This window comes from Lepidochelys kempii, chromosome 1 (assembly GCF_965140285.1).
Source record: "Lepidochelys kempii isolate rLepKem1 chromosome 1, rLepKem1.hap1, whole genome shotgun sequence".
NCBI classification, from domain to species: Eukaryota; Metazoa; Chordata; order Testudines; family Cheloniidae; genus Lepidochelys; species Lepidochelys kempii.
In genome coordinates this window covers 315,991,252-316,018,952 of record NC_136380.1, presented here as the reverse complement: position 1 = coordinate 316,018,952, position 27,701 = coordinate 315,991,252, and the positions used below count along the sequence as shown (strand labels likewise).

The 27,701-nt window shown below is 40.6% G+C and overlaps 1 protein-coding gene and 1 non-coding gene across 2 annotated transcripts in view; one reads left to right on the top strand and one right to left on the bottom strand.

Annotated features, from left to right (window-relative positions):
- LOC144930521 (uncharacterized) overlaps positions 1 to 23,801 on the top strand; it is a 114,616-nt gene extending 90,815 nt beyond the window's left edge. Inside the window, exon 3 of the mRNA XM_078852612.1 lies at positions 23,665 to 23,801. Within this exon, the coding sequence (XP_078708738.1) occupies positions 23,665 to 23,801 (137 nt within the window). The remainder of the gene's footprint in view (positions 1 to 23,664) is intronic.
- On the bottom strand, positions 6,164 to 6,346 carry LOC140905666 (U2 spliceosomal RNA). The gene has a single exon (XR_012156909.1). It is a non-coding gene; the product is annotated as a U2 spliceosomal RNA (small nuclear RNA).
- Positions 23,802 to 27,701: the final 3,900 nt, after the last annotated feature.

Genomic DNA, 27,701 nt, shown 5'->3' with positions numbered 1-27,701 from the left:
GCATCTCAAGAAGAGAGAAGATCCCTAAGCATCCCTGTTATGATGTCATTAGGATGCAAAATGGTGGTGGGAAAATGTCAATGCACATCTTTGGAGATCTCATTTAAATGCCATTATGATGTACTGTAATTACCATCATTGGCCAAATCATGAATCCTGGGGGACCTTATTAGGACTGATCTGGAATAGAACAAAACTTGTTTTTCTGTTGCACCTTTCATACTCTAGATACCACAACGTATTTTACAAAGAAATGATTTCAGTGCTGGAATGCTGACCATGGCACTTCCCCTATTCTTTTTGAAAAGTATCGGAAGACTTAAGTTTCCACTTTGAAAAACCACCGGGTACAGATAGAAAGATATTCAGTTTAACATCTTATCTGAAGGACAATGCCTTTACATGTTCAAATTCGTAGGGATTTGGGCTCACAGCCCATGCACATAATGGGACTTGAACTAAATCTACTGGCTACCAACAGACATTATGGCCCTGATCCAGAAAAGCACATAAATATATGCTCAATAGTCTCATGCTTAAAGTTAAGCATGTGCTTTATTATTTTGCTGCCTGACGCATATAATGGCAAAAAAATCTCATTTTTTAATATTTAAAGTGTTGGGAAAATTTACATTGCAATATAAATAATTTGTAATAATATAATAAATGATTCCATTCCAAATACTGCAATATCATCAAAACAATATTAAGGGCTAAAATCAACACCTTAAAATTAATAAACAGAATGATTAATTACTATTATTATTGATGTGTTCTAGGGTAGCACCTAGGAGACCGACAGATAGATGATTGTGCTAGACACTGTTCAAACACAGAATAAAAAGATGGTCCTTGCCCCAAGCAGTTTACAATCTAAGTGTAAAATACAAGACAACAGATAGATAAAGACAGATGGGGAGCACCAGGAAGTAATGAGACAATATTAGTCAGCGTGCCAGGCAGTCGTCTCAGCAGGCCAGTAGCCTAGCCATTGTCAAGTTTTTTGTAGGCATCATAGAAAAGGTGAGTTTTGAAAGAGGATAATGTGGTAGTTTTGCAGTTCCTCCCAAGAGTGTGGGTAGCATGGGAGAAAGCATGAAGGTGCTTGTTTAAAAATGTTACAAGTGGGCGATGGAGGCTGACACCATGGGCTGATCATCAGTGGGAGCTGACATGTTGATAGTGAATGAGAGATGATAGGTAGGGTTGCAGCAGGCTGTGAAGGGCCTTGAAATTAAAGACAAGTAGCTTATGTTCGATGCAATAGAGAAGAGGGATCCAGTGGAGCAATGCACAGAGAGAAGTGATGTGATTAAAGTGACAGACTAGGAAAAAAGAAAAGGAGTACTTGTGGCACCTTAGAGACTAACCAATTTATTTGAGCATAAGCTTTCGTGAGCTACAGCTCACTTCATCGGATGCATACTGTGGAAAGTGTAGAAGATCTTTTTATACACACAAAGCGTGAAAAAATACCTCCCCCCACCCCACTCTCCTGCTGGTAATAGCTTATCTAAAGTGACCACTCTCCTTACAATGTGCATGATAATCAAGGTGGGCCATTTCCAGCACAAATCCAGAGTTTAACAAGAATGTCTGCGGGAGGGGGGGTTAGGAAAAAACAAGGGGAAATAGGTTACCTTGCATAATGACTTAGCCACTCCCAGTCTCTATTCAAGCCTAAATTAATAGTATCCAATTTGCAAATGAATTCCAATTCAACAGTTTCTCGCTGGAGTCTGGATTTGAAGTTTTTTGTTGTAATATTGCAACTTTCATGTCTTTAATCGTGTGACCAGAGAGATGGAAGTGTTCTCCGACTGGTTTATGAATGTTATAATTCTTGATATCTAATTTGTGTCCATTTATTCTTTTACGTAGAGACTGTCCAGTTTGACCAATGTACATGGCAGAGGGGCATTGCTGGCACATGATGGCATATATCACATTGGTGGATGTGCAGGTGAACGAGCCTCTGATAGTGTGGCTGATGTTATTAGGCCCTGTGATGGTGTCCCCTGAATAGATATGTGGGCACAGTTGGCAATGGGCTTTGTTGCAAGGATAGGTTCCTGGGTTAGTGGTTCTGTTGTGTGTGGTATGTGGTTGCTGGTGAGTATTTGCTTCAGGTTGGGGGACTGTCTGTAGGCAAGGACTGGCCTGTCTCCCAAGATTTGTGAGAGTGTTGGGTCATCCTTCAGGATAGGTTGTAGATCCTTAATAATGCGTTGGAGGGGTTTTAGTTGGGGGCTGAAGGTGACGGCTAGTGGCATTCTGTTATTTTCTTTGTTAGGCCTGTCCTGTAATAGGTGACTTCTGGGAACTCTTCTGGCTCTATCAATCTGTTTCTTCACTTCCGCAGGTGGGTATTGTAGTTGTAAGAATGCTTGATAGAGATCTTGTAGGTGTTTGTCTCTGTCTAAGGGGTTGGAGCAAATGCGGTTGTATCGCAGAGCTTGGCTGTAGACGATGGATCGTGTGGTGTGGTCAGGGTGAAAACTGGTGGCATGTAGGTAGGAATAGCGGTCAATAGGTTTCCGGTATAGGGTGGTGTTTATGTGACCATCGTTTATTATCGTTTATTCCTGTAGTGTCCAGGAAGTGGATCTCTTGTGTGGACTGGACCAGGCTGAGGTTGATGGTGGGATGGAAATTGTTGAAATCATGGTGGAATTCCTCAAGGGCTTCTTTTCCATGGGTCCAGATGATGAAGATGTCATCAATATAGCGCAAGTAGAGTAGGGGCATTAGGGGACGAGAGCTGAGGAAGCGTTGTTTTAAGTCAGCCATAAAAATGTTGGCATACTGTGGGGCCATGCGGGTACCCATAGCAGTGCCACTGATCTGAAGGTATATATTGTCCCCAAATGTAAAATAGTTATGGGTAAGGACAAAGTCATAAAGTTCAGCCACCGGGTTAGCCATGACATTATCGGGGATAGTGTTCTTGACGGCTTGTAGTCCATCTTTGTGTGGAATGTTCGTGTAGAGGGCTTTTACATCCATAGTGGCCAGGATGGTGTTATCAGGAAGATCACCGATGGATTGTAGTTTCCTCAGGAAGTCAGTGATGTCTTGAAGGTAACTGGGAGTGTTGGTAGCGTAGGGCCTGAGGAGGGAGTCTACATAGCCAGACAATCCTGCTGTCAGGGTGCCAATGCCTGAGATGATGGGGTACCCAGGATTTCCAGGTTTATGGATCTTAGGTAGTAGATAGAATATCCCAGGTCGGGGTTCCAGGGGTGTGTCTGTGCGGATTTGATCTTGTGCTTTTTCAGGGAGTTTCTTGAGCAAATGCTGTAGTTTCTTTTGGTAACTCTCAGTGGGATCAGAGGGTAATGGCTTGTAGAAAGTGGTGTTGGAGAGCTGCCGAGCAGCCTCTTGTTCATATTCCGACCTATTCATGATGACAACAGCACCTCCTTTATCAGCCTTTTTGATTATGATGTCAGAGTTGTTTCTGAGGCTGTGGATGGCATTGTGTTCCGCACGGCTGAGGTTATGGGGCAAGTGATGCTGCTTTTCCACATTTTCAGCCCGTGCACGTCGGCGGAAGCACTCTATGTAGAAGTCCAGTCTGCTGTTTTGACCTTCAGGAGGAGTCCACCTAGAAACCTTCTTTTTGTAGTGTTGGTAGGGAGGTCTCTGTGGATTAGTATGTTGTTCAGACGTATGTTGGAAATATTCCTTGAGTCGGAGACGTCGAAAATAGGATTCTAGGTCACCACAGAACTGTATCATGTTCGTGGGGGTGGAGGGGCAGAAGGAGTGGCCCCGAGATAGGACAGCTGCTTCTGCTGGGCTGAGAGTATAGTTGGATAGGTTAACAATATTGCTGGGTGGGTTGAGGGAACCATTGCTGTGGCCCCTTGTGAACTACTACATGCCTTAATATATGGTCTTTTAATCACAATATATTATTTGTCAATTAATACTAAATGCAATATTGTACAAACTAAATGTATTTGCCTTTTCCTTAGTTTTGTGAATTACCCAAGCAATATTTTCAGTAATTAATTCTCAGAAAATTCCATGTGAAACCAAGAAACACAACAAGCTACATTCTTACTTAGTCATTTATCTCTTTCCTCTTCACTGGACACAAAAGATTCACTTTAGTTAGGAGAAAAAAAAAGAAGTATCTCATGACTATACTCAGGAAATCATTTCCTCCCTTCCCCCATTTTCTTTCATTAAATGAATGAAACGGCAATTTTCAATATGTCCACAGAATGTGTGATAGCTGTAATGTGCAATCTCCATATATGTAAGAGTACATATTACAGAAATTGTGACTATAACATCCATGCACATTTAGTTTAGTCATTAATGTGTTTCTTATTTCATACACTTGAATCCGGTTGTTCTTTTCAGTATTCGTTTGTTCCCTTTCTTCCCTGTCATCTAATATTCTACCTGCTTATTATGTTGTCACTCTATCACTTTCCTACTCTTTACCTCCACAATCCTGATGTCATTTTTCTAATTCTCTGCTGCCCTTCTTTAGTGTCAGACTCCTTCAATATGTCATCCTGCTTTTCTTCTGCATCGCAGAACGTAACAACGTAGCACCACTCTGCCTGAAATTTTCCATGTAATATTTCATTAGTTTTATAAACAGGATTTGTGACTTCTTTTCATTTATTGCATTGTAAGCTTTTAATAGATCTGACTAAAAACACCCAGTTTGCCTTCATCAGTTCTATTTCAATTCTTTCTTATGCAGTACAGTTATTGTGAATGATAAACTCTCAAGGCTGACCTTTTCAGCTGTGTTAATGGGAACTTCTTTGTACGTTCATTTATTTTAAAAAGTGTTGCTTGCATATATTGCTTTATTGTTTATCAGCAACTTGAAATACAAGAGCTTATCCCTTAAATATAAGGATTATTAATTATCTTGATAATTACACCTGATAATCTAAATAATTAAATCCTCAAATAAAGAGGTCTAATAGATTTGGTTGCTTCACCTCACAAGTAGTACCTAAGCCTATGAGTAGAGTGGAGCAAAAACTTTTGTCTGAAACATTTTTTTAGTGAAAAATAAAAATTCAGCTATACTGAACCTTTTGTGAACTTGTGTTGGTTTTGCCAAATTGTGCATTTTGAAAAAAACAAGACAAACCCAAAATTCCAAAAAAATCACGTTTTGTTTTTACATTTTCAAAACAAAAACGTTTTGATACTTTGGTTTGAAATGACTTTTTCTTTCAAAATGTCCTTTAATTTTATTTTTAATAACTAAAAATGTTAAAAAGTGGTCAAACACAAAATAAAACATTCTGATTTTGCCAAAATGGAACATTTTGTTTGACCCGAAATGAAATTTTAAAAACTTTTTAAAATTGCCAATGAACCATACAATCCATTATTTGCACATCTCTACCTTTGATCAGACCCATGAGAGTCATGGTGTAGTGTACTACCTAGCAAAAGAAAGAATATTGGAATGTGATCTTTAGCTATTAAAATTAAGCCAAATTTAGCTCACTTCAACCTATCCAGGTTTTGATCAATAGACCATATACTATTTTAAGTTTGTACAGCTGTGTTATTACACAGTTATGCACTCAAATATGATGCCCTCAAAGGAAACGGAAACTCCTTTTTTAAAAAAGGAAAACAGTAATGCCAGTTACGGGAATTTTAAGTGAACAAAACCTTAATAATAATAAAAAAAGAAACCCAAAATATCACACACAAAAAGAGGATCACAGTTTTTCTTATAGTGTTTGGAGATACTGCAGGGCAGGTCTTTTGTAGCAGGAGGTTGTCTGAAAGGGGGGTAGGTCACTTAGGGTATCTCTATACTGCAATTAAAAACCCGCAGCTGGCCTGTGCCAGCTGACTGGAGCTCAGGCTAAGCATCTGTTTAATTGCAGTGTACACGTTCAGGCTCGGTCTGGAGTCCAGGCTCTAGGCTGTGTAATGTGGGAGGGTCCCAGAGCTTGGGCTGTAGCCCAAGCCTGAACGTCTACACCCCAATTACACAGCCACACAGCCCAAGCCCCATGAGTCCAAGTCAGCTGCATGGGCCAGCTACAGGTGTCTAATTACAGTGCAGATGTGCCCTTATACAGGATTAATTGTGCAGACACTGATTTCCTGATACTGGTTTCACACTGGCCTTACTTCCATGTACATCTGTTGACTTCAATGGAGGTTTTTTTCCATTTCTGGAGGCACTGCAATACCAGGTCGATGCATGGGGTGGACAGAGCAAGCTCCTATTCCATCACCCTGTTTCAAAAATCAATTTAATATACTGACCTCCAATAAAGACATACCAGATATTAAACTGATAAGAACAGATACTACACTTGATCCTAGTTACCACTGATTTACATAAATGAAAATCAGATATGAAAATCAGACCTACTCATTATTTTTTATCTTTCCTTTCAAACTTTTTCATTGCATACGGATACTAAATGCATGTACTAGGCTGACCAGACAGCAAGTGTGAAAAATCGGGACAGAGAGTGGGGGGTAACAGGAACCTATATAAGAAAAAGCCCCAAATATCGGGACTTTCCCTATAAAATTAGGACATTTGGTCACCCTAGCATGTATGTACCCATGTGCCCACCTCATTTCAGCTGCAAAAATCAGCGCATTAAAATATGGTCAGAATATGAATTAAAAATTCATATTGTCTATGGAAAAAACTAACTCTTTCACTACAAGACACATATCAACATTGTATTGCTATCTTGATTCCTTTTTATGATTTTATAAAACAGCATTCTTTAAATCTAGGAACAGCAAGAAATTATTTGATTGTCTCCTTTGCATAAATGACTCTTTTAATTAATTGTAATTAGACTGACTCTGATCAGGCCATGAGATCAAAGACCATAATTACATAGTATATGTTAAGTACATTTTGATATATAACTATACTGAATTATTTTTTGTTTAATCTTTTCAGTAAGTGTTTCTACTATTTCTACTGTAGTTTGATTATACATAACAGATAGATAGCTTAACAGGCTGGAATATTAGACACGATAACTGAAGGATGTAATATATATGGCCCTTGGCATTTTTTTAACTGTTTCCCTGACTGTGGCTCCACTTTTATCCACACATGCCTTATTTTTAATTTTAAAATGTAAGAATGAAACAATGCAGTCCCATACCTTCATAGATTTTGTAAAATTGAAAAAATATATATACTAATAAAGCTTTAAGGAATTTTATGTTTTTAAAAAGCATGAAGATTTTAACTTTTCTGTTGCTATGAAGGTTGCAACCTGACAGAACTTGCAGAGGTTGCATAAGGTGCTTCTGAATTTTTCATGTTCTGACTTTAGATTGGCCCACTTTAACAAGTATGTGCAGTACACATCCATAAGGCCAGACCAGTGCCCTTTTTGTAGATATATGATTTATTGAATATTGGGTTAGTATTCAGTTTGTGGAGGCAACATTTGTATTCACACCAAATACTGACTTGAATGCAGTTCATTCAAGATAATATTCAACGGCTGACTCTGAATATCTACTGGAACTCACTGGTCCAAATTCATCCCTTGTGTAACTGTACGGGCTTTGGTGGAGTTACATCAGAATTTAATTGGGACCGTTATCATAAATGTGTGTGTTCTTCTAAAAAGTTTTGCCCAATGATCCCAATTATAAACACAAAATCATAATTCTCTTTCTTTTTTTAAAAAAATCAGTTTTTATTGGAGATCTGTTGTACAGAACAACATAATAGGTATTCAAATACAAGATACACAATAGCAGCTTGGATATATATAATATTAACATTTTAAACTGTTCTAATAAAAGACTTTCAAACAAAAAAGGGAACCCCCCCGCCAAAGAAAACCCACCCAAAACAATGACATTTTACTTTAATCGAATAAATTTAGCAGATATGTAAACCAATCCACCGAACTCTTGAACTTCTTCCACACTGAGGTTACAAATACTGAGCCAGATTCATCAATGTGCTTTGGCTGCTTTGCACAAACCCAGTGATATAAAGTAGCTGTAAAAACCCAGCTTATTTGGGCAGTGTAGGGCTGTTTTGAGTCACTGAAACAGAGCAAAGCAGCTGCAGTGTACTGTCCCATTCAACAGGCATATTACTTTTATCTCTGGCTCTATTAAAGGAACTTCCAAATTAGAGCTGCTGTACATGATGTGCAACAGTAGCCAGAAAGAAACAGTCACCAATTGCCTAGTCATGGGGTAAGCCATCCTTCCCACACAAACTACAGAATCTAGGTGTTATTCAAAGCTTTGATGCTGGACTCTAGCTTTCCTGCGTCTTACAGTTAGTGTTTTCTGGACATATTATGGATCTGGTTCAGTATCTTTCAAGGACCCTTCGCTTCACTATATTTTTGATGTTACTCATTTGGAGGGGAGGAGGCTGGCACCACTGACAGCTCTATTGCATAAAAAAAGATCATCCAGTCTCCCCGCAGTGCACCGAGGGCAGGAATGGGATGAGACCTCAAGCTAGCCAGAGAAGTTTGATGCACCTCAGTAAAAGACCTGACAACCAGTGAAAGATCCTGTTTGCTCAGATTATCTGTGGGAGTTAAGAACTAGATGTAACATCCAATCAATGTCTTACTTTTAGGTTGGTTTTGTAGCTTCTTTGGGGAGGTCCTGGCCAGCTTGTTATACAGGGTTCTTTCAACCCAAAGCTCTTGGTAACTTTTACTCTGTGCAAGGTGGTATCAGGAAATAAATCAGGGGAGACACGGCCATTCGAGGGATAGATGGCTGGCACAAACAGGATAACACAAGAGTGCTTTCACTTAAAGCTAAACTTTACTTAGTCTCAAGCACTAACACACGTCAGCAAAAGGTTAGTAAAACACCCCCAACCCTTGATAATTACCAAAGCTGAGTGTGGCTCTCGAGTGGCACAGTGGCAGGCTTCCGGTGGCCAAATCTTCTGTCTGCCGGTGGGGACTGCAAGATGTATCCAGAGGGAGAGTCCAAAAAGAATCCAACTACCTCAAAATTTTCCCCCTTCTTTATACATTAGTAATAGAATGACATGTCCCTTAAAGAAAACTTTTTAAGTAAGCAGTTTCAATAGTCAAGCAAGAGGTTCCTTCTGATTATCCATTAACCAGGTGTGGGTTTTTTCCAGAGTTTGCAGCCTTGAGGCCCCAATAGACATTCCTGGGGGACATCCTGCTCTTCGAAAATGCACGTATCAGCCACTTCAACACAATTCTTATCAGGAAGGACTCGGGGTCAAGCTGTCCTTTCTGTGGCACCCAACCTCCCCCCCCCACTCCTGCCTTAATCAAACTGAGAGTGCTGAATGGCCAATTTACAGCCTGCTGACATGGCTGCTTTTAGCAATAAGCCATAGTGGTTTCAGGCACTTTACTGGTTTGCCAAAGTCTCCCCATACAAGCTAACATGGAATGCTGATTCAGAGAGCGGTTTAAACAATATATGAACTTATGTGTGGATCTAGCTTCCATGTTAAACAATTATAACTTGTATTCGTAGACAAGATGCAAAGTAAAACTTTTGTACAGTGTGCACTTTTCTAAAACAGCATCTGCTGGTGAGATATCATAGCTGACATAGGTATAGAGAGGTGACTGGCTACATACTAGACATAAGATGCTGTGAAATCAGAAAGTAGTAACCTGATTAATTACAGTGAAAATAACTCAGTAAAAGATGGAGAGAAAAGGAGTGCCAACAGAGATATGAAAGATTCTATTAAGAAAAAGTTAACTTCACTTACAAAACACTTGATTAATCAGACTTTATACAAGCAGAATTCAACCTCTTCCCAGTCTGCGGTCTGGCTGTAGTGAATCCTACCCACAGGAGCTACTCAGATCTATCAGCTGAAATATCATCCACAGCCACTCCACACTAGGCATAGTATTAGTGCTACTGAATCCACATAACTAGTCTACCAGGAGCCCCACCTAGGGGTGTAAGTGGTTCAGAGGACCTTGTCTGGGTCTTTCACGACAGGATGAATTTCACACCTACGGTAGGAAATAATTCTTGAAATACAGCAAGTTCAAAAATCTGTAATTTTACCATGAAAAAATTGCCACTCACGGGTTTTAAAAAACATCACAGGATGTGTGTACAGTACACGCTGTTGTTTACATGAGAATACCTTGTGGCATATTCTTCTTTTGATGATGTATGTGATTACTGTATATGACCCTACACACTCCTGTATTCACACCCTAGACACTATTATAATAATCTTTGTACAAACTATGCCTTTTGAGGTATCATTTGAAAACTACCAACTCACTGATCATTAATATTTTTGTGTGATATATGTGTAGTGCATATTTAGAGCTATGGATATATGCTAGAATTATGACTAAAGTGTATGAAACCAGGCATGTCAGGGATAGTTGTAAACAGATTTCTCTTAGACAAAGGTATAGGTGCCGACTCCATGTCCTGTCCTTAAAGACAGGGGTGCTGAACCTCAAGAGATAAGCAATTGAATCAATTGATTGTATACAATATTACTATATTATAGAAATCTATTGAGCAATGTCTTTTACAAAAGCCAATGACACACTGGAGATCAATATCATTGTAAATTGTATGTACTGACACGACAGAAGGAATTATGAATACTCATTAATATTACACTTTACAGTCTGTGAAGCAAACAAAGGGAGAAACTGGTCTCTTTGAAACAGGAGGGAATGCCACAGCTCTCTACCTGTCTCTGAATAAATTATGCAAGGTCTGACCAAAAACAATGGAAGCCCCAGTTACATAGAAATCAGCAGGGGGATGGGAAGAACACAAGAAAGGAAGAACAGCATGAAGTTAGCCTGCCTCTTTTGAAACAAGATCAATGAACTTTGAAAGAGATTCTTTCCAAAGGTTTATTGGACAATACAGGGAGGGGTAGAGGACCTCTCAATTATCCATCACTAGATAGACAAAAGGGAACAGAGCACTTGCAAGCTGAGAAAGATGGGTTCTTCAACCAAGGGAGGTTGAAGTCTCTGGGAACTGAATAAAGGCCCTTGTGCTTCTGTGGAAGGTCCTGACTGACAGAAAGTCAGCCATGGCTGGGAAGAAGGAAGATTGGTGAGAGAAACCATCTTGAACAAAGCCTGTACCTTGCTAGATTAAGTTTTAGACTTTTAGATGCATTTTCACTTAAATTTGCTTTTAACACTTTCTATCTTTACTCCTTTTACTTGGCATTACTTAACCCATGCCCTGTTGTTAATAAATGTCTTTTATTTTTACTATAAATCAACTGAGTGCCGTGTTTGCTGGGAAGGGTGTATTTACCCCAATTAAGTTAGTGAGCTGAAAAGTGCTTTTGTCTCTTTAAAGGAACCAACAAACTTCATTATTTCTCTGAACTGTCCAGGAGAGGGCTGGACATTGCAGAGCAGACACTTTGGGGAAAATCTGGGTCTGGGGATGTGTTGGAGTCATCTTGCTGGTTGTAACCAAGGCTGGTGGAAGCCAGAGTAGGGCTGTGGGGCTTTAGACAGACAGCTCGGGTCAGAGCTGCTGAACCAGGGATGGCTGCATAGCACACAGACACTCAGGGTATGACCTACATACTTGTTGCTGACTATAGCATCCCAGGCTGGGAGCTATAATAGCAAAGCATTGTGAGACACTCAGGGTCACAGCTCCTTACTGATCTGGATTGCACCCCAAATCTCATGATACTGTACCACAAAGCTAATGTGAGTTTTGTACTTATTTTTAGCCAAATCCTGCTTCTATTTACTTCAATGGGAGCAGAAATAGGCCCTTATTGGAAAATTCCCCCCTAAAATATATTCATTTAAAATTTGGGCTCAATATTAGATTCTACACCTCTGAAACACATACCTTACTTGTATCATGATTTACCAAGACATTTTAAATTCAAATGATTCTCTTCATCCTACACTGTATGTCGCCAGCTTGCTGTATTGTCAGTCTGATAATTATCATCATCAAGTGATAGAGGTACAGAGTTTGGACATATGCATACTTGCATTATATTCTCAGATTTGCATGCGAGTTGGGGTCGAGGAATAATTTCTGATGTCTGTACAAATTATATATGGAAACATAAAACTCCAAAGATGTTTGCCAAAATTTAACCATTTGGGCAGCAATTTGACATGCCATGTGTCTTCCTCGGGCTAACTATTTGGAAAGTATCAGCCAAAATGGTTAAGCCATTTCTCTCTCTTATTTCTAATAGTTGCTTCAAAGCTGTCTGCTATAAATTGGAAATGATAATAAAATAACCACAGAAATGCAGCTTGCTGTTGCCCTTCACATTTTAACCTCTTGTCCCAATTTTGCTAAGTTATAACACAGCCAGCTGGAAAAGAATCCCCATTCTGATTTTTAACCACTACAATGAAAGTGAAAAGAAAACTTCAGTCTGATCACTTAGGCTTTACCACCCCGCCCCCCCCTCCTCCCAGAAAACTTGCATGCACACGTGTGCGCCCTCTCTCTCACAAACATGTATTCTTCTCTTTTGAAGTATTTCAAAAACAAAGCTTCCACTCCAGTGAAGACTATGGGCCAGATTGTGACTGCCTTTGCGAGGGTGTGTAGAAAGGGTTAAAAAGGCACAAGAAGCCTCCTTCACGACTTGGTCTCCTGTATAAGAGTCACATCTAATTGAAGTCCATGTACTTGTAAGATGATTCCCTTCTAAGAGGTGTGAACTGAACAAAAAGCCAAGGAACATAGTGGGAAAGAGAGGTAAGTGTCCATTGTGCACATAACTTCTCTGTCAGATGCTCTTCAGGGAACTATGCCTCCCTGAAGATCTCCCCCACAGCTTCCTTTGGGATGGTGCAACTCTGCACTGCTCCCAATACAGGTCATTGACTTCAAAGCACAACCTAGTCCAAATGTTCTCTAACCAAACAATCACTGTTGAAGCAGCTTGCTGATGAGCAGATGCATTCCAAGAAAAACCCTTTATTATGAATAGAATTATGTACAGCAATACGGTGACAAGCTTCACATGACTCAGTGTAGCTGCATCTTTGTTTCTGCTCGTGGCAGGAAGTGTGCCCCAGGAAACCAAAGACTGCATGAAGAATGTACAGGACATGTGGAATCTTTACACTTCCTGGACAACTTATTCTATAGCACAATTGTATTGCTATGCTGGGAGGTTGGGCAATCACATCACCTCATTGAAAGCTGTTGGGCATCACCTCCATTCAGGCTAAACAAGGGAACAATGAAATGCCCCTTTGTTTAGAGATAGCTGAAACAATGGTAAACCATGACCCAAGGACTAAACCATATATCCAAGGGGTTTCCCAAAGGTTTGATAATTGTGGGGCAGGAGATTGATTTGATAGATGCTCGAGGTGTGTGTGGGGGGGGGGCAGTAGAACCCAAGGAGACAGATGGAACAAGCACTGGCAGCACAGCCAGGAGAAAAAGCTAGAGAGAGAGCTTTTTGGGTAGAGTGCTGGCTGAAAGAGACTTGAAACTGTGAGCAAAGGAACCGTCTCCTGCTGTTTGATTCCAACTGTATTCAGGGAACAGGACTTTGTAATTCTTTGTAAATAAATATGACTGCATCAGAGAAATACCTGACTCCATCATCATTTTCTCCTCCTAATGGAAACAACCCACAAGACACTGAATATTGGCTAACATCTTGGGCCAAAAGTCCTGCTGAAACATGCCTATCTCCTTTTTGAGTTCAGAGGAGGATGATAACATTTCAGAGTGTGTGTAGGCAAAAGTGACATATAAAGATGTACTCAGAGCCAATTTACAGCAGTGGGTAAAAATCATAATGTATCTGATTCAAACTAGAATAGCTGATGCCTACTCTGAGGAGCCTCCATCCGTTGAATCATCAAATCCCTCCTGGACTGGGCCTATTTGCAGAGACACTGTAGGAGAACACCCACTTGACAGGAGGAGGATGCCATTTTTACTTTGCCAAATTCTACTCACACATGATAAAAGCTGAAGGAAAGCCAGTGTGAGATGTGAAAGCCACTTAAATGAAGCATTTACTCTTTACTTGCCATAAGCTGGGGTGGTGTCCTTCACAAGCTGTTCCCATTAAACTCTGTGCCATTTTTTCTCTCTCCATTGCTACTGCCAAAACCAGATGCCTATGCTATCATATGTATGACATTCCCCGTTAAAGAGCTAGTCTTGATATGTAACTAACTGTGTTTGGTGGCCTTTTGCACCAGTATTTCAGGCTCTTGTCTGACTAAACTGGGCTTCTTGTTTCTCACTTACAAGGCCTTAAACATGACCCAGGAGCAATTATCTTTCCTTGAGCTCAATCAAGCTAGAGTACATTACATCACAGTAAATACAATGTTAGGATGCTCCAGATTTCCAGCTAGCAACTGTATATATAACATGGATCTGTATATAAAAGTAACAAATCAGGTAAAGTGCTAATTCCACAAAGGACTCCATGCATGTCAGCTATAAAAATAAAAAGGGATATTTCATACTCTGCATAGCTTTTTTTGATTTTTGCATGCAACTATGTACTCATTTAAAACATTCAGCTGCATCTCTGTATTCAAAGGCATGACCTGCAGCTTTTCTTCTTCTGTCAGGAAGATCAAACACAGCCAACTCCTTTTCAAAAGTTTCAGAGGAGCAGAGAAAAAAATTCTCTCCCCATCCAAAGCTTCATTTCTAGTCATACAGATATTAAAAGTATTGCAGAGATACATCGAAAGCAAATGCTTTTCAGCGGCCATTTCAAAGCTCAGTGCCCTTTTTAAAGAGCTTATTGTGACTTAGCTCTTGCTCATCTCTTAATCATGCAGAAAATGTTCATGTTAGAGAAGCTGGGGGAAATTCAGCCATGAAACACCCCCAAAGTTCAAAATCTCATATGTGGGGTGGGTACTTGTTGCCAGGCAACTCTTTAGAGTAGCAGCTGCAATCAAGTTTCAAAAGATATTTTTGGAGGTACTGTTCAGAAAAGCATCACAGCCTTGAATGACCCTGCAATATGCCAGCACCCGAAGTTCTTAGTCATTACTCAGACAAACTCCCTCTGACATCAGTAGAGTTCATTTCAGTTAAGACTGATCACCAAAAAAGGGCCAGGTTGTGCCCAACTGATCAATGGGGCACAACAGTGGAAAGGTATGGGGCAAGAAGCCTCTGTGATAAAACCTTACAGCAGTAATAGACCAGCAGAGGACAATGTCGTGAATTTGGTAAGGATGAATCTGCTGCTGCTGGTAAGGATGAATCTGCCACCCAAGGAGGAGGGTGATATTTGGTGGATTTTTTAACAGGTTCTCATTTTTTTCTGATTTCTGACTTCCAGTGTGTGAAGTTTTCTCCTTATCTTAAATGGTCATCATTTCCCATTACTGTCATTGGTGCCGAAGCCACAGGCTGCCCTCAGCAAGGTAGCTACATGTCCCTTTAACCTTTACGATTAAGGTGCAGCTGCCCCCAGCAAAGACAGACCTTCGTTTCCCATGTGGCAGAAGCCAAGGTGCCCAGAGGGTAGATGATGGTCTGTTACACATCCTTTGGGATTTTTTGGAACAAGACAGGAAAATATGAAGAGTCTGGTGAGTGTGAGTGTGTGTGTGTGTGGGGGGGGGGTGTTGTGGAATGAAATAGATGTGGGGATGCAGGGGAACGTGGCATGGGACAGAAGGAGAGCGATGGTAGGAGACTAAGGGAAAAGGAGGGAAATATGGGTGCAAGTGAATGTGTAGAGCAGGGGGTGAAGAGGAGACTATGGGAACATGGAGGGAAAACGGGAGTGAGGTAGCTGTTTGGGTAAGTAGGAGAAATGAGAGTGGTAGAACAGCAGTTCCCCACATCCCCTAGGGGATAGGAGAGGGTAAGTGGAGTTCCTGTCAATCCGTGTACTGGGGAGCTGTTTTTTTGTGCATATATTTAAAGCTGAATTTGACCCTGAGATGAAGACACAAATATTGCGGGTAGGTGTCTTCCCTAAGGATGAAAAAACCAAAAGACAGACAAAAGACAATGTGATTTTTGTTTTTTAAATCTTATGAATTTTAAGCCAGCCTCATGATTTCTTGAGGGAGCTGACTCAGAATTTTTGGACTTTGGGGGATGGTAATACCGAAGATTCCTGAAAGCTCCAAAGCTCCCCTTAGAACTCACAACTCCATTCTGTCCCCAATGCAGGCCAATATCTATCAGTATTATTTTATTTTATTTTATTTTGGGGCTGTGGGTCTACCAATGTGAAGCTGGTATTACCAGTATTTTTAATACATTGTGTCCTTCTTACTATTACAGGTTGGGAATAGAGAGAGATAGTTTAGTCAGGACTTAAAAGTGTTCTATAACAAGTGTTAGGTCTTTGTGGGAAGGGATAGCTCCATGGTTTGAGCATTGGCCTGCTAAACCCAGGGTTGTGAGTTCAGTCCATGAGGGGGTCATTTAGGGATCTGGGGCAAAAATTGGGGATTGGTCTGCTTTGAGCATGACGGTTGGACTAGATGACCTCCTGAGGTCCCTTCCAACCCTGATATTCTATGATTCTATCATTCTATCGTTGCCAGATGATGGGTTGTCAGTAGCAAAGGTTTATGGATTGAACAGCATATTTACCATAAAACATTTGTGAAGGGTTCAGTCACTGAGACCCCCTTGGGACTGTTACCTGACATGCTGAATTTGCCTCTGAGCCTGTTTTCCCTGCCAGCTTGGGACTTCCAGAACCTGTCTTGTTGAGCCAGATATGCTAGCCTACTGCAATACAGACGCAGGTCTGGTCCATGCCCCTGAAGCTGCAGACTTTAACCAAAAACTGCTCAGCAGGTCACCTATCTCCAGCACCCAGACATCCAGTTCCCAAAGAGATCCAAACCCCAACTAAATCTGTTTTACTCTGTATATAGCTGCATCTCAGGGAGGTGAACCCCTTTTGTTCTTCCATTGACCTAGCACTGCCTACATCTGGGATTAGGTTGGCTTAACCATGTCACTCATGGGTGTGACTTTTCACACCCCTGAGCAACATAGATGGGTCAAATTAATTTATGTAGGTAGACTGGGATTAGGTGCCTATCAACATGAAATGTACTGACTATGCCCATGGGAGTGTTGCATGACTTCAGCAGTCTGTACAGAGACTTGTCCTAGAGGGAGCTTTTAAATAAATAAGTCTCTAGTGTGCTGCTCCCTGACTGGTAAATGGCATGAATACCAAATCCAAGAGTTCAAAAACCAGTAGACCACCCCAAACAAATCTTCCAACCTTAAATACACACACTAGTCGTTCCCAGTGTCTTTGGACCCATCCTGCACATGTGCATCATAGTACCATTGCAAGAAGCATTAAATCTTAAGAAGAAAGAAAATCTGATGGAAATGATGAGGGCATCAGTACTGCATTCCCTGCATTGGGAAGTGGTCTCTCAGTATCAGCTGTTTAACTGCCTTGCCTTATCACAAACCCCCTTTTACAACTCCTATTTTTTTTTTTTTTTGGTCTGATTTGGTGAACCAGCCCAATTCAGTCCTCAAATTTACAGCCAAAAATCAGACCTTCCTGCAATTAATTGTCACAGAGTTCTCAACAAATTTTCTCACAGATTTTGCCTTTTAAAAAGATAATATCTATCTGTGTACATATGATATACAGTATTTGGCTCCTTTAAACAGGATTATAATACATGCTGCCAGCATGATTTCTAGGTTTCCATGTGCTCCTGAAGATCAAGCAGGCTTATGACTGTCATGTGAAGATCCTGAGACGTGTTGCAACCCCCAAGGTCTCGTAGTATTAAGTCATGTGAGCAAATGTGAGAACAATATCTAGATTAAAAGGATAAATCCACTCTCACCAGCTTTACATTTACCAGTTTTATATACCTTATAGATTCAGTGAAGAAATATCCTTGGAGACTTGCATTTACGATGTCTTGGCTGTTTTCTGCACTTTTAAAGCTAGAGGTGATGGATGGACTATATTACATAAAATAGTTTCTGTTGGTACTTCTTAGAGCTGAGCCATATGTCCTTCAAAACAGATTATATTTATTGTAAATGCACTTGGATTCATCTAGACATCTGTATCAAAGGAGTTAAAATCAAAAGGACCAGGATCAAAGAAACACAAAGGGCTATTAATTGTACTGGATGTAAGGGTTCCTTGCAAGCACTGCTACACCCACTAAGTGCTTAACTCTTTCCTTACTGTACAGGATTCCACTCCTATTTGCAGGCCATAAAAAAGTAAATCTTCATCATGACTTGGTGTACTCTTTCACTTCAGAGGGCTGCTGCACATACATTTAAAATGGTAGGGATTTCTGTAAGCTGTCAGCACTGCATGGATGACTGATTTCTACAGATTTTATTACACTCATTCCAACGTTACTTTCAAAGAGTCCCAGCTGATGACTCCTCTGATGCTAATGTTCTAGATATAGATATCCCCATATAACTTATCAACTTGTTGGAACTTATTTTGTCAAATCACTCCCTTAAGAGGCAGTGAAATTCAATCTAACAGCTTCTGGATGGTATACACTTAGCACAGTTCCTCACCGATACTTTGAAGAACCCATATTTATCAATAGATCAATCAATCCTGTGTTTACAAAAGACTACACAGTACTTAACAGAGTGCTGCTAAATAATGAATTTTAAATTACATCTGTTAAAACTCAGTCTTATGAAATGTAACCACATGTACCTTAAATAATTTTACCATCTGGTCTCAAATGAGATGGGAGCTCATTCTACAAGTGAGAAATAACAGAACATTAAGAACCAGAGCATACTTATGGGTCAGAAAGGAGACCCATTGACAGGTAATATCCCATCATATAAAGAAGGGAAAAGACCATCCAATTAAACTGTATATGCCCCAAAGATCATGCAATCAACCTAAACAAGGGATGACTTAACCAGTTAAAATGAAATAGCACTTGACTCAAAACTTGAACCAATTTCAAACTGGACCTATTTGAGCTCGACTAACATTCAGATAACTTTTTGCTCACTATTTTAATTTTTTCAAAAGTCAATACATTTCCTGGAACCAAGAGCAGAAATACCAAAGCACTGAAAGACTCTCATAGAATCATAGAATATCAGGGTTGGAAGGGACCTCAGGAGGTCATCTAGTCCAACCCCCTGCTCAAAGCAGGACCCCAAGTAAATCATCCCAGCCAGGGTTTTGTCAAGCCTGACCTTAAAAACCTCAAAGGAAGAAGATTCCACCACCTGCCCAGGTAACCATTCCAGTGCCTCACGACCCTCCTAGTGAAAAAGGTTTTCCTGATATCCAACCTAAACCTCCCCCACTGCAACTTGAGACCATTACTCCTTGTCCTGTCATCTGCTACCACTGAGAATAGTCTAGATCAGTGGTTCCCAAACTTGTTCCACCGCTTGTGCAAGGAAAGCCCCGGGCGGGTTTGTTTACCTGCTGCGTCTGCAGGTTCGGCTGATCACGGCTCCCAGTGGCCGCAGTTTGCGGCTCCAGGCCAATGGGAGCTGCTGGAAGTGGAGGTCAGTACGTTCCTTGGCCCGCGTCGCTTCCAGCAGCTCCCATTGGTCTGGAGCCGCAAACTGCGGCCATTGGGAGCTGTGATCAGCCAAACCTGCAGATGCAGCAGGTAAACAAACCGGCCCGCCCCACCCGGGGCTTTCCCTGCACAAGCGGTGGAACAAGTTTGGGAACCACTGGTCTAGATCCATCCTCTTTGGAACCCCCTTTCAGGTAGTTGAAAGCAGCTATCAAATCCCCCCTCATTCTTCTCTTCTGCAGACTAAATAATTCCAATTCCCTCAGCCTCTCCTCATAAGTCATGTGCTCCAGCCCCCTAATAATTTTTGTTGCCCTCCTCTGTACTTTTTCCAATTTTTTCCACATCCTTCTTGTAGTGTAGGGCCCAAAACTGGACACAGTACTCAGGATGAGGCCTCACCAATGCTGAAGAGAGGGGAATGATCACGTTCCTCGATCTGCTGGCAATGCTCCTACTTATACAGCCCAAAATGCCATTAGCCTTCTTGGCAACAAGGGCACACTGTTGACACATATCCAGCTTCTTGTCCACTGTAACCCCTAGGTCCTTTTCTGCAGAACTGCTGCCTAGTCACTCAGTCCCTAGTCTGTAGCGGTGCTTGGGATTCTTCCGTCCTAAGTGCAGGACTCTGCACTTGTCCTTGTTGGACCCCATCAGATTTCTTTTGGACCAATCCTCTAATTTGTCTAGGTTCCTCTGTATCCTATCCCTCCCCTCCAGCGTATCTACCACTCCTCCCAGTTTAGTGTCATCTGCAAACTTGCTGAGGGTGCAATCCACGCCATCCTCCAGATCACTAATGAAGGTATTGAACAAAACCGGCCCCAGGACCGACCCTTGGGGCACTCCGCTTGATACCCGCTGACAACTAGACATGGAGCCATTGATCACTACCCATTGAGCCTGACAATCTAGCCAGCTTTCTATCCACCTTATAGTCCATTCATCCAGCCCATACTTCTTTAACTTGCTGGCAAGAATACTGTGGGAGACCGTATCAAAAGCTTTGCTAAAGTCAAGGAATAAAACGTCCACTGCTTTCCCCTCATCCACAGAGCCAGTTATCTCGCCATAAAGTCAATTAGGTTAGTCAGGCATGACTTGCCCTTGGTGAATCCATGCTGACTGTTCCTGATCACTTTCCTCTCCTCTAAGTGCTTCAGAATTGATTCCTTGAGGACCTGCTCCATGACTTTTCCAGGGACTGAGGTGAGGCTGACTGGCCTGTAGTTCCCCTGATCCTCCTTCTTCCCTTTTTTAAAAATGGGCACTACATTAGCCTTTTTCCAGTCGTCCGGGACCTCCCCCGATCGCCATGAGTTTTCAAAGATAATGGCCAATGGCTCTGCACTCACATCCGCCAAGTCCTTTAGCACTCTCGGATGCAGCACATCTGGCCCCATGGACTTGTGCTCATCCAGCTTTTCTAAATAGTTCTGATCCACTTCTTTCTCCACAGAGGGCTGGTCACCTCCTCCCTATATTGTGCTGCCCAGTGTAATAGTCTGGGAGCTGACCTTGTTCGTGAAGACAGAGGCAAAAAAAAAGCACTGAGTACATTAGCTTTTTACACATCCTCTGTCACTAGGTTGCCTCCCCCATTCAGTAAGGGCCCACACTTTCCCTGACCTTCTTCTTGTTGCTAGCATACCTGTAGAAACCCTTCTTGTTACTCTTAACATCCCTTGCTAGCAAATCCTATTGTGATTTGGCCTTCCTGATTTCAGTTCTGAATGCCTGAGCAATATTTTTATACTCCTACCTGATCATTTGTCCAAACTTCCACTTCTTGTCAGCTTCTTTTTTGTGTGTCTTCTCCTTGTGATATTGCAGACCTAACCAGTGGCATAAAGTATCAGGATGCTCAGAAGAAAGCCTGCTTTATGTTATGAGAACTCAAAGTAAATTCTTCAGACTTTAAAGGGCAAATTTTCAAAGAGCCTTAAAAAATTCCACTTTATTATTTGTAGTCACTCCCATTTGCCAGTAATAATATTTTGTACTTATTTAGCACTCTCGTTCATAAATGTCCAAACAATTTACAAAGGAAGATTGGCATTAATATTGCCATTTTAGAAAGTTGGAACCTGAGGCACAGAACAATGAAGAGATTTTCCTGAGATTGCACAGTAAGTCAATGGCAAATCTAAGGGCTGGTCTACACTACTGAGGTAAATCGATCTAAGTTATGCTAGTTCAGTTATGTGAATAATGTAACTGAAGTCAGTGTATCTAGAGCCACTTGCCGCAGTGTCTACACCATGCTCTGTCAACAGGAGATGTTCTTTCACCAACTTTCCTTATTCTTCTCAGGGAGATGGAGTACAGCAGTCGATGGGAGAGCGCTCTGCCATTGACTTAGAGTGCCTTCACCAGACCCACTAAATTAAAACCACTGCATCAATCGCAGCAATGCTGACTTAGCCAGTAGTATAGACATTGCCTGAGACATGGTCTGAGACTAAACCCAGGCACCCCAACTCTTAGCCCCTGTCTACACTACTGGATAAATCTGCACTGCTGTGATGGATGCACCAATGCCAATTTAGCAGGTCTGGTAAGAGTAAGGTAAGTCGGCGGAAAAGCAGTAAGTTGCTCTAGCTACATCAATTTCAGTCATATTATTCATGTAACTGAAGTAGTGTAACTTAGATCGATTTACCACAGTAGTGTAGACTAGCCCTTAGTCTGATGTCCTTTCCATTAGGGGCTTTCCATTTGCATGTGCAAATGACACTGCTGTGTGTATTTTAAGAAGCTTTTTGAAAATTTGACCCTGGCATTTCAGCTAATCAAAAAAGCTGCAACATTTGTATTTGCTTTCTCAGACCAAATACCTGAATGGCTTGAAGTTTGCCCATCGCCATTACATAATATTTAAATGTAGATTGTCAAGCTCCCAAAATACAAGTAACACAGGAAATTTCCTAGTGCCATATAACACTCTAATTCTGGAGATTTTAGCAGGCTTCAGTTTATTGTAAAAATAAATCAATGAAACACACAAACCCACACAAAAGAAGCAGGAAGATTGAACTGTTATAGTAAGTGGCAATGTTACCATAAACTGATAATTAAAACTGGATAATCCCAACATATCAGCATTTGAGCATCACTCCACAGCAGAAGCTTCAAACTTTAAGGTCCCTGAAACTTAAGCAGCCTCTGTTCCTAAGAAGTCACTCAGTTGCAATGACCCATTACTCCCTAAAGCGAGAAGACTGGGGAAGAGTGATATGAATAAGAGTGGGAGAAGAAAGAGTGTGCAAAAAGCTTTCACTTTTGTGCACAGCATGCAATAGCCAGGGACATTTGCTGTTTCATGGCACTAGTTCTGTCATGCTCCCAAAGCAGGAGGGAAAGTGAAGAGAGTGAGAAAGGAGGAAGGGAAAGACAGGAAATAAAGATTAAAGAAAGGATGCGGAGCAAAAGCAAAAGTATGAGGAAAGAATGGAAAATGAGAGTGGGACAGTTCAAAGACAATATTTCTTTGGCTGAATCCAGCATAAGAGCTGTTCCATTTACAGTTGGCTGGAAAACTGGAATTTTTCCTATAAGAAATTTCAAGTCAAAAGTCTCCCGTTTAAATGTTTCAGGTTTTCGGTGCGAAGTTTTGCAAAATTTTGAAATGGAAATTATTCTTTCAAACGTTTTAACTTGAAATATCATGCCCATTTTTTTCAAATTGAAACAAAAATTGTTTCATTATGAAAGATCAATTACAATCTAAAATTTTAGTTTTTTGATTTCCTGTGGGAAAAAACTGTTTTTAAAGTGGAATTGACATTTTTGGTAAAAAAAATTCAGATTCCGGGAACTTATTTTTTGGCAGGAAAGCTTTCCACACAAAAAAATTGTGACCAACACTAGTTCCACTAAAATCAGTGAAACTAAATCAATGGGACTAATTACCTGGGCTTAGTAAGGGCCTTTACAAGGAAACCAAAAACAAATACAGAAAAATTAAAATAGAATTAAAAAAAAAGATTTTCAGGTACTGAACAAGCATTTTTAAATAAAAGTCCACGATTGTTGTCATAACGTGACTGACTATAGCATACTATTTGGCACATTCCTTACACTTTCCATCCCAGTTCATCCTCTATAGCGGCTGAAGAATTTGTTGTTGTTGTTGTTCTGTTGTGGTTTTCTTTAGGCTACAGAACATATTGCAGAAGTCAAATGAAAGAATCTCTCAGCAATTTAACAGCTGCTACAGAAATAAAGACAGGTCTTAGTGGCACTGTAAACAGCAAGACGAAACCATGCCATTCTGCTGGAAAGCTAAAATAATTCATAACTGAGGCCATGATCCTGCAAATATGCACATGCTTTACTTTACATATGAGTAGTCCCATGGGACTATTCACATGCATAAAGTGTTTGTAGGACTGGGGCCAAGATTTGGAACTATGTTGATTCTGTCTCATATGCACAGGATTATACTGTCAAATTTGTTGTCTGGTCGGATTTTTTCCTAAGGAAAGTGCACACTGAAAGGCTTTTTCAGGGTTCTTTTATTCATCTCTTTTGTTTGGGGTTTATCCCCCCTCTTCTTTCACAAGAGCATTAAGATAGTAATCTTTTAGAGGCAGATAGGCACACCCTGCACAATGCTGGGAGCACAAGGTCTAGGCACTAGTGGACATTATATCTTCCCTTCTTTTCCAGAATTTGATAGTGACTCCGTAATTTTCTTCATTTGAGTATCATGAGCCTACACATTCCAAATCTTTGATTTATTCATTAAAATATATACTGAAGATTTGCATACAAAAAGGTTTTATGCTTCTGTAGTAAACAGTACAAAGAGGACGATATGCCTTTTGCACTGAATTTGATAAACTGTAAGAGGATCACTAATACTGAAATCTCAGTATATCTAGCAAACAGATTATGGGTCAGATTGACCACTACACACTGCTTTGCAAGTACATGCCAGCAGAAACCAGGGTTTAAGCTCCCAGAAGCAAAATATATATGTACCAGGAGAAGGGGCATAGCTTGCATCCCTTCTCCCAGACAGCTCCAAGAGTGAGCAAGGTAAGGGTCAAGCCACCTCCCCCATCCATCCTCCCTTCATAGAACTGTTGGAGGAGGGTGATGGCTCTACTTATCTTCCACTACATATGCCTATACCACTACTACCCAGATGTCCAAGTGTTTGGACAAGATCAAACCATGGCTGAAGCTGGACCTGAGCAAGATGGAAATTATGCTGCTGGGCAGAGAAATCACTTTGAGGAGATTGCAGCCACCGTGCAATCTCCTTTGGCTGAAACTACACATCTACAGCTGGTCAATTTAGTTTACCCACCTACAGTTGGTCAATTGGCAAATAGCATTTGTGGGTAACACTTTCTACCAACTCCGATTGGCAAGGAGACTTCATCCCATACTGGCAGAGGTGAGTTCGATTATAGCAATGCCATCAGGATTTAGAAAACTCCAACTAGTACAGAAGGCAATACCTATTCCCCTTACAACATTTTCTGACACTGACAATTAGGGGTCTGTGTTCTGCTGCCTTGCACTTACAATTCCCAGGTAGTGAATATGAGCCTTAATTTGTTCACTAGATATACTTGTATTCCAATAGTGGTGGTCTTCTTACAGTTTATCAGGTTCAATGCAGAAGCATATTCTCTCCTTTGTACTATTTACTACAGAAAGGTAAAGGCTTTTTATATATATTTTCTGCCTTGCAAGGCACCTGTTAAAATGAATCTGACCCCATATCTTTTGAGATACATACATTGATAAGCATACTGTTGTGTTTAACTATCAGTGCCTTTTGAAATCTGTGTCACCTTCAGTCTGAAAATCTGTAGAATGCACAGCTGTTTTATGTCTCCTGTTGACCTTGCCTGTGTCCGTGAAAACACTTAACGAACAAGACTGATGTACTGAAAAGCATAAGAGTTTGAGGAAGTTAGTGCAAGCATAGCTGTTTGTGTAGAATGATTCCATACCTGGAGATAATGGCTGTTTTGCATTTATTTATGGATATCAATTTCATGATTATTTTTCTAGATTGTGTTAGGGGGCTTATTCCTTCACCCACTTACTTCCCTGGTGCTTCTCGCATGAACAGAGAGCAACAATACCCAAAGTCCAAAGGTGCAAACAATTCAATGTTTATTGGGGTGAACTTCCAGCAAGCATGATTCCAGTTTCCTTCCTTAGTGTCCCCCTTCCCAGCTCTGACACCACAGAGCCTTACCTGTGTCCCTGTTCCCATTTCTCCCCTTAGCCAAACATGATTCCAATTTCCCCACCCCCATTCCCTGTTCCCATTTCCCCCCACACACACACACTTCCTGATTGACTGCAGACTATATAGTAAAACTTGAGTTCTGCTTAGCTATACCTTAACCAATCATTTTCCTGAAATTTAACTAACCAATCCTAACATATTGTAACATGTTTCAGAGTAGCAGCCGTGTTAGTCTGTATTCACAAAAAGAAAAGGAGTACTTGTGGCACCTTAGAGACTAACACATTTATTTGAGCATAAGCTTTCGTGGGCTACAGCTCACTTCTGAAGTGAGCTGTAGCCCACGAAAGCTTATGCTCAAATAAATGTGTTAGTCTCTAACTTTTCATATTGTAATATGATTATGTAACCAATTATATCCCACCACCTTAATTAGTTTACACCTAGCAAAATTAATTATACAGCAGACAGGAACAATCACAGAACCAGAAAGAGACCATGCAAATAATAGCAAAGTGGGAACTATAATGACAAAACAATACAGAAGTGAGGATTTCACATCCCAGCTATTGATAAGTGAGTTCTTGCCAGACAGGATGCTATTGGACTAAGTTTCCTTTTACATCTTCTAGGCACTTCCCTTTCTCTGGCGGCGATAGGCATTATCAGGACAGGATTATATTCCTAACAACCCAGTAGCACCTTCTTTCAATGTGACTAGTTTGGAATGTGAGGATATGACCGTTCGCTTCCCAGTTTATGGCTGCCTCTGCTGCTTAGCAAACGGCCTTAGCCTAAGAACAGTGTCTCAGACTGTCACAGTAAGAGAAGGCTCTTACACTGGCAGACAGTGATTTCGATTCTTTCTTTTATACTTCTATAACTAGCCAAGTGATAAGAATACACCTAAATTCTTAGAGTATAGGCCTTGACAGACAGGCCCGAATATCTATATCCTAACAGATACGCATGAGGTACTCACTCAAGCTAGACAAGCTTATTTATGTACTTGATGTTGGAGAGTTTACCCATGGTAGTCTTGGGAAACTGGGAATTAAAAGTGGTACATTGTAGTGTGAATCATTTTGTACATTGCAAATACCCTGTGTGAGACATCTAATTGGGTGGGAACGATTCTTCAGGAGTGGGAAACATCCAGTTAAATTTTACTAGCATTATCCAATTTTCCAACTAAAATTCTAGCATTACAATGCTACAACCAGAAAAAAAAATCAGAAGGCAAAAGAGCAAAATAATTATATCTACATTTGCTAAACACTCCTAATCCGGCGATAATGGCACATCCTCATGACAAATGGGGACTAAGCAAAGTGGAATTTAATGAGCATTTATTTGTGTACTTGTCTGATTTTTTTCAAAGCAAACAATTACCCGTTTTGCATTTTTTACAATTATTTTATTTTCCCACTGTTCTAATATTTAATACTCTACATATCTTGAAATAACATTTAGCATTTCTGTGAAATAAGATTTGTTTTCTGTATCCAAGATACAATAATGGGCAAAGTTATGCTTTTGGAGAGGTGTACATGCCAAGATATTGAATGGGATTCACAACAGAGGGCAAAAATTGGTTCCAGTAGCTTTATAAACCAAAATAATCTCAAAAGGATTGATATTTTATTATTTTTTTGCAACAAAAGAATTTTTTTAGTCCAATTAAAATTTTATTGGGCTAGGCAACTGAGGAGCAACAAAAGCTCATAAATGTTAATTTACCATACTCTTCTAAAAATTGCAGCTTTAGGTGAATTCAACGCATATGAAGGGAATTCAATGCATATGAATGGCAAGGCTCCCACTGACTTCAGTGGGGCCAGGATTTCACCCGCAAAGTGACAGATTGACTTCAGTGCCGTGAAGAATGAAATCCTAGACAGCAGATACAGCATGACAGTGCTTGCATAAATTTCCACACACAGTCCTACCAAAAAAACCTCCCCCTTATTCTACAG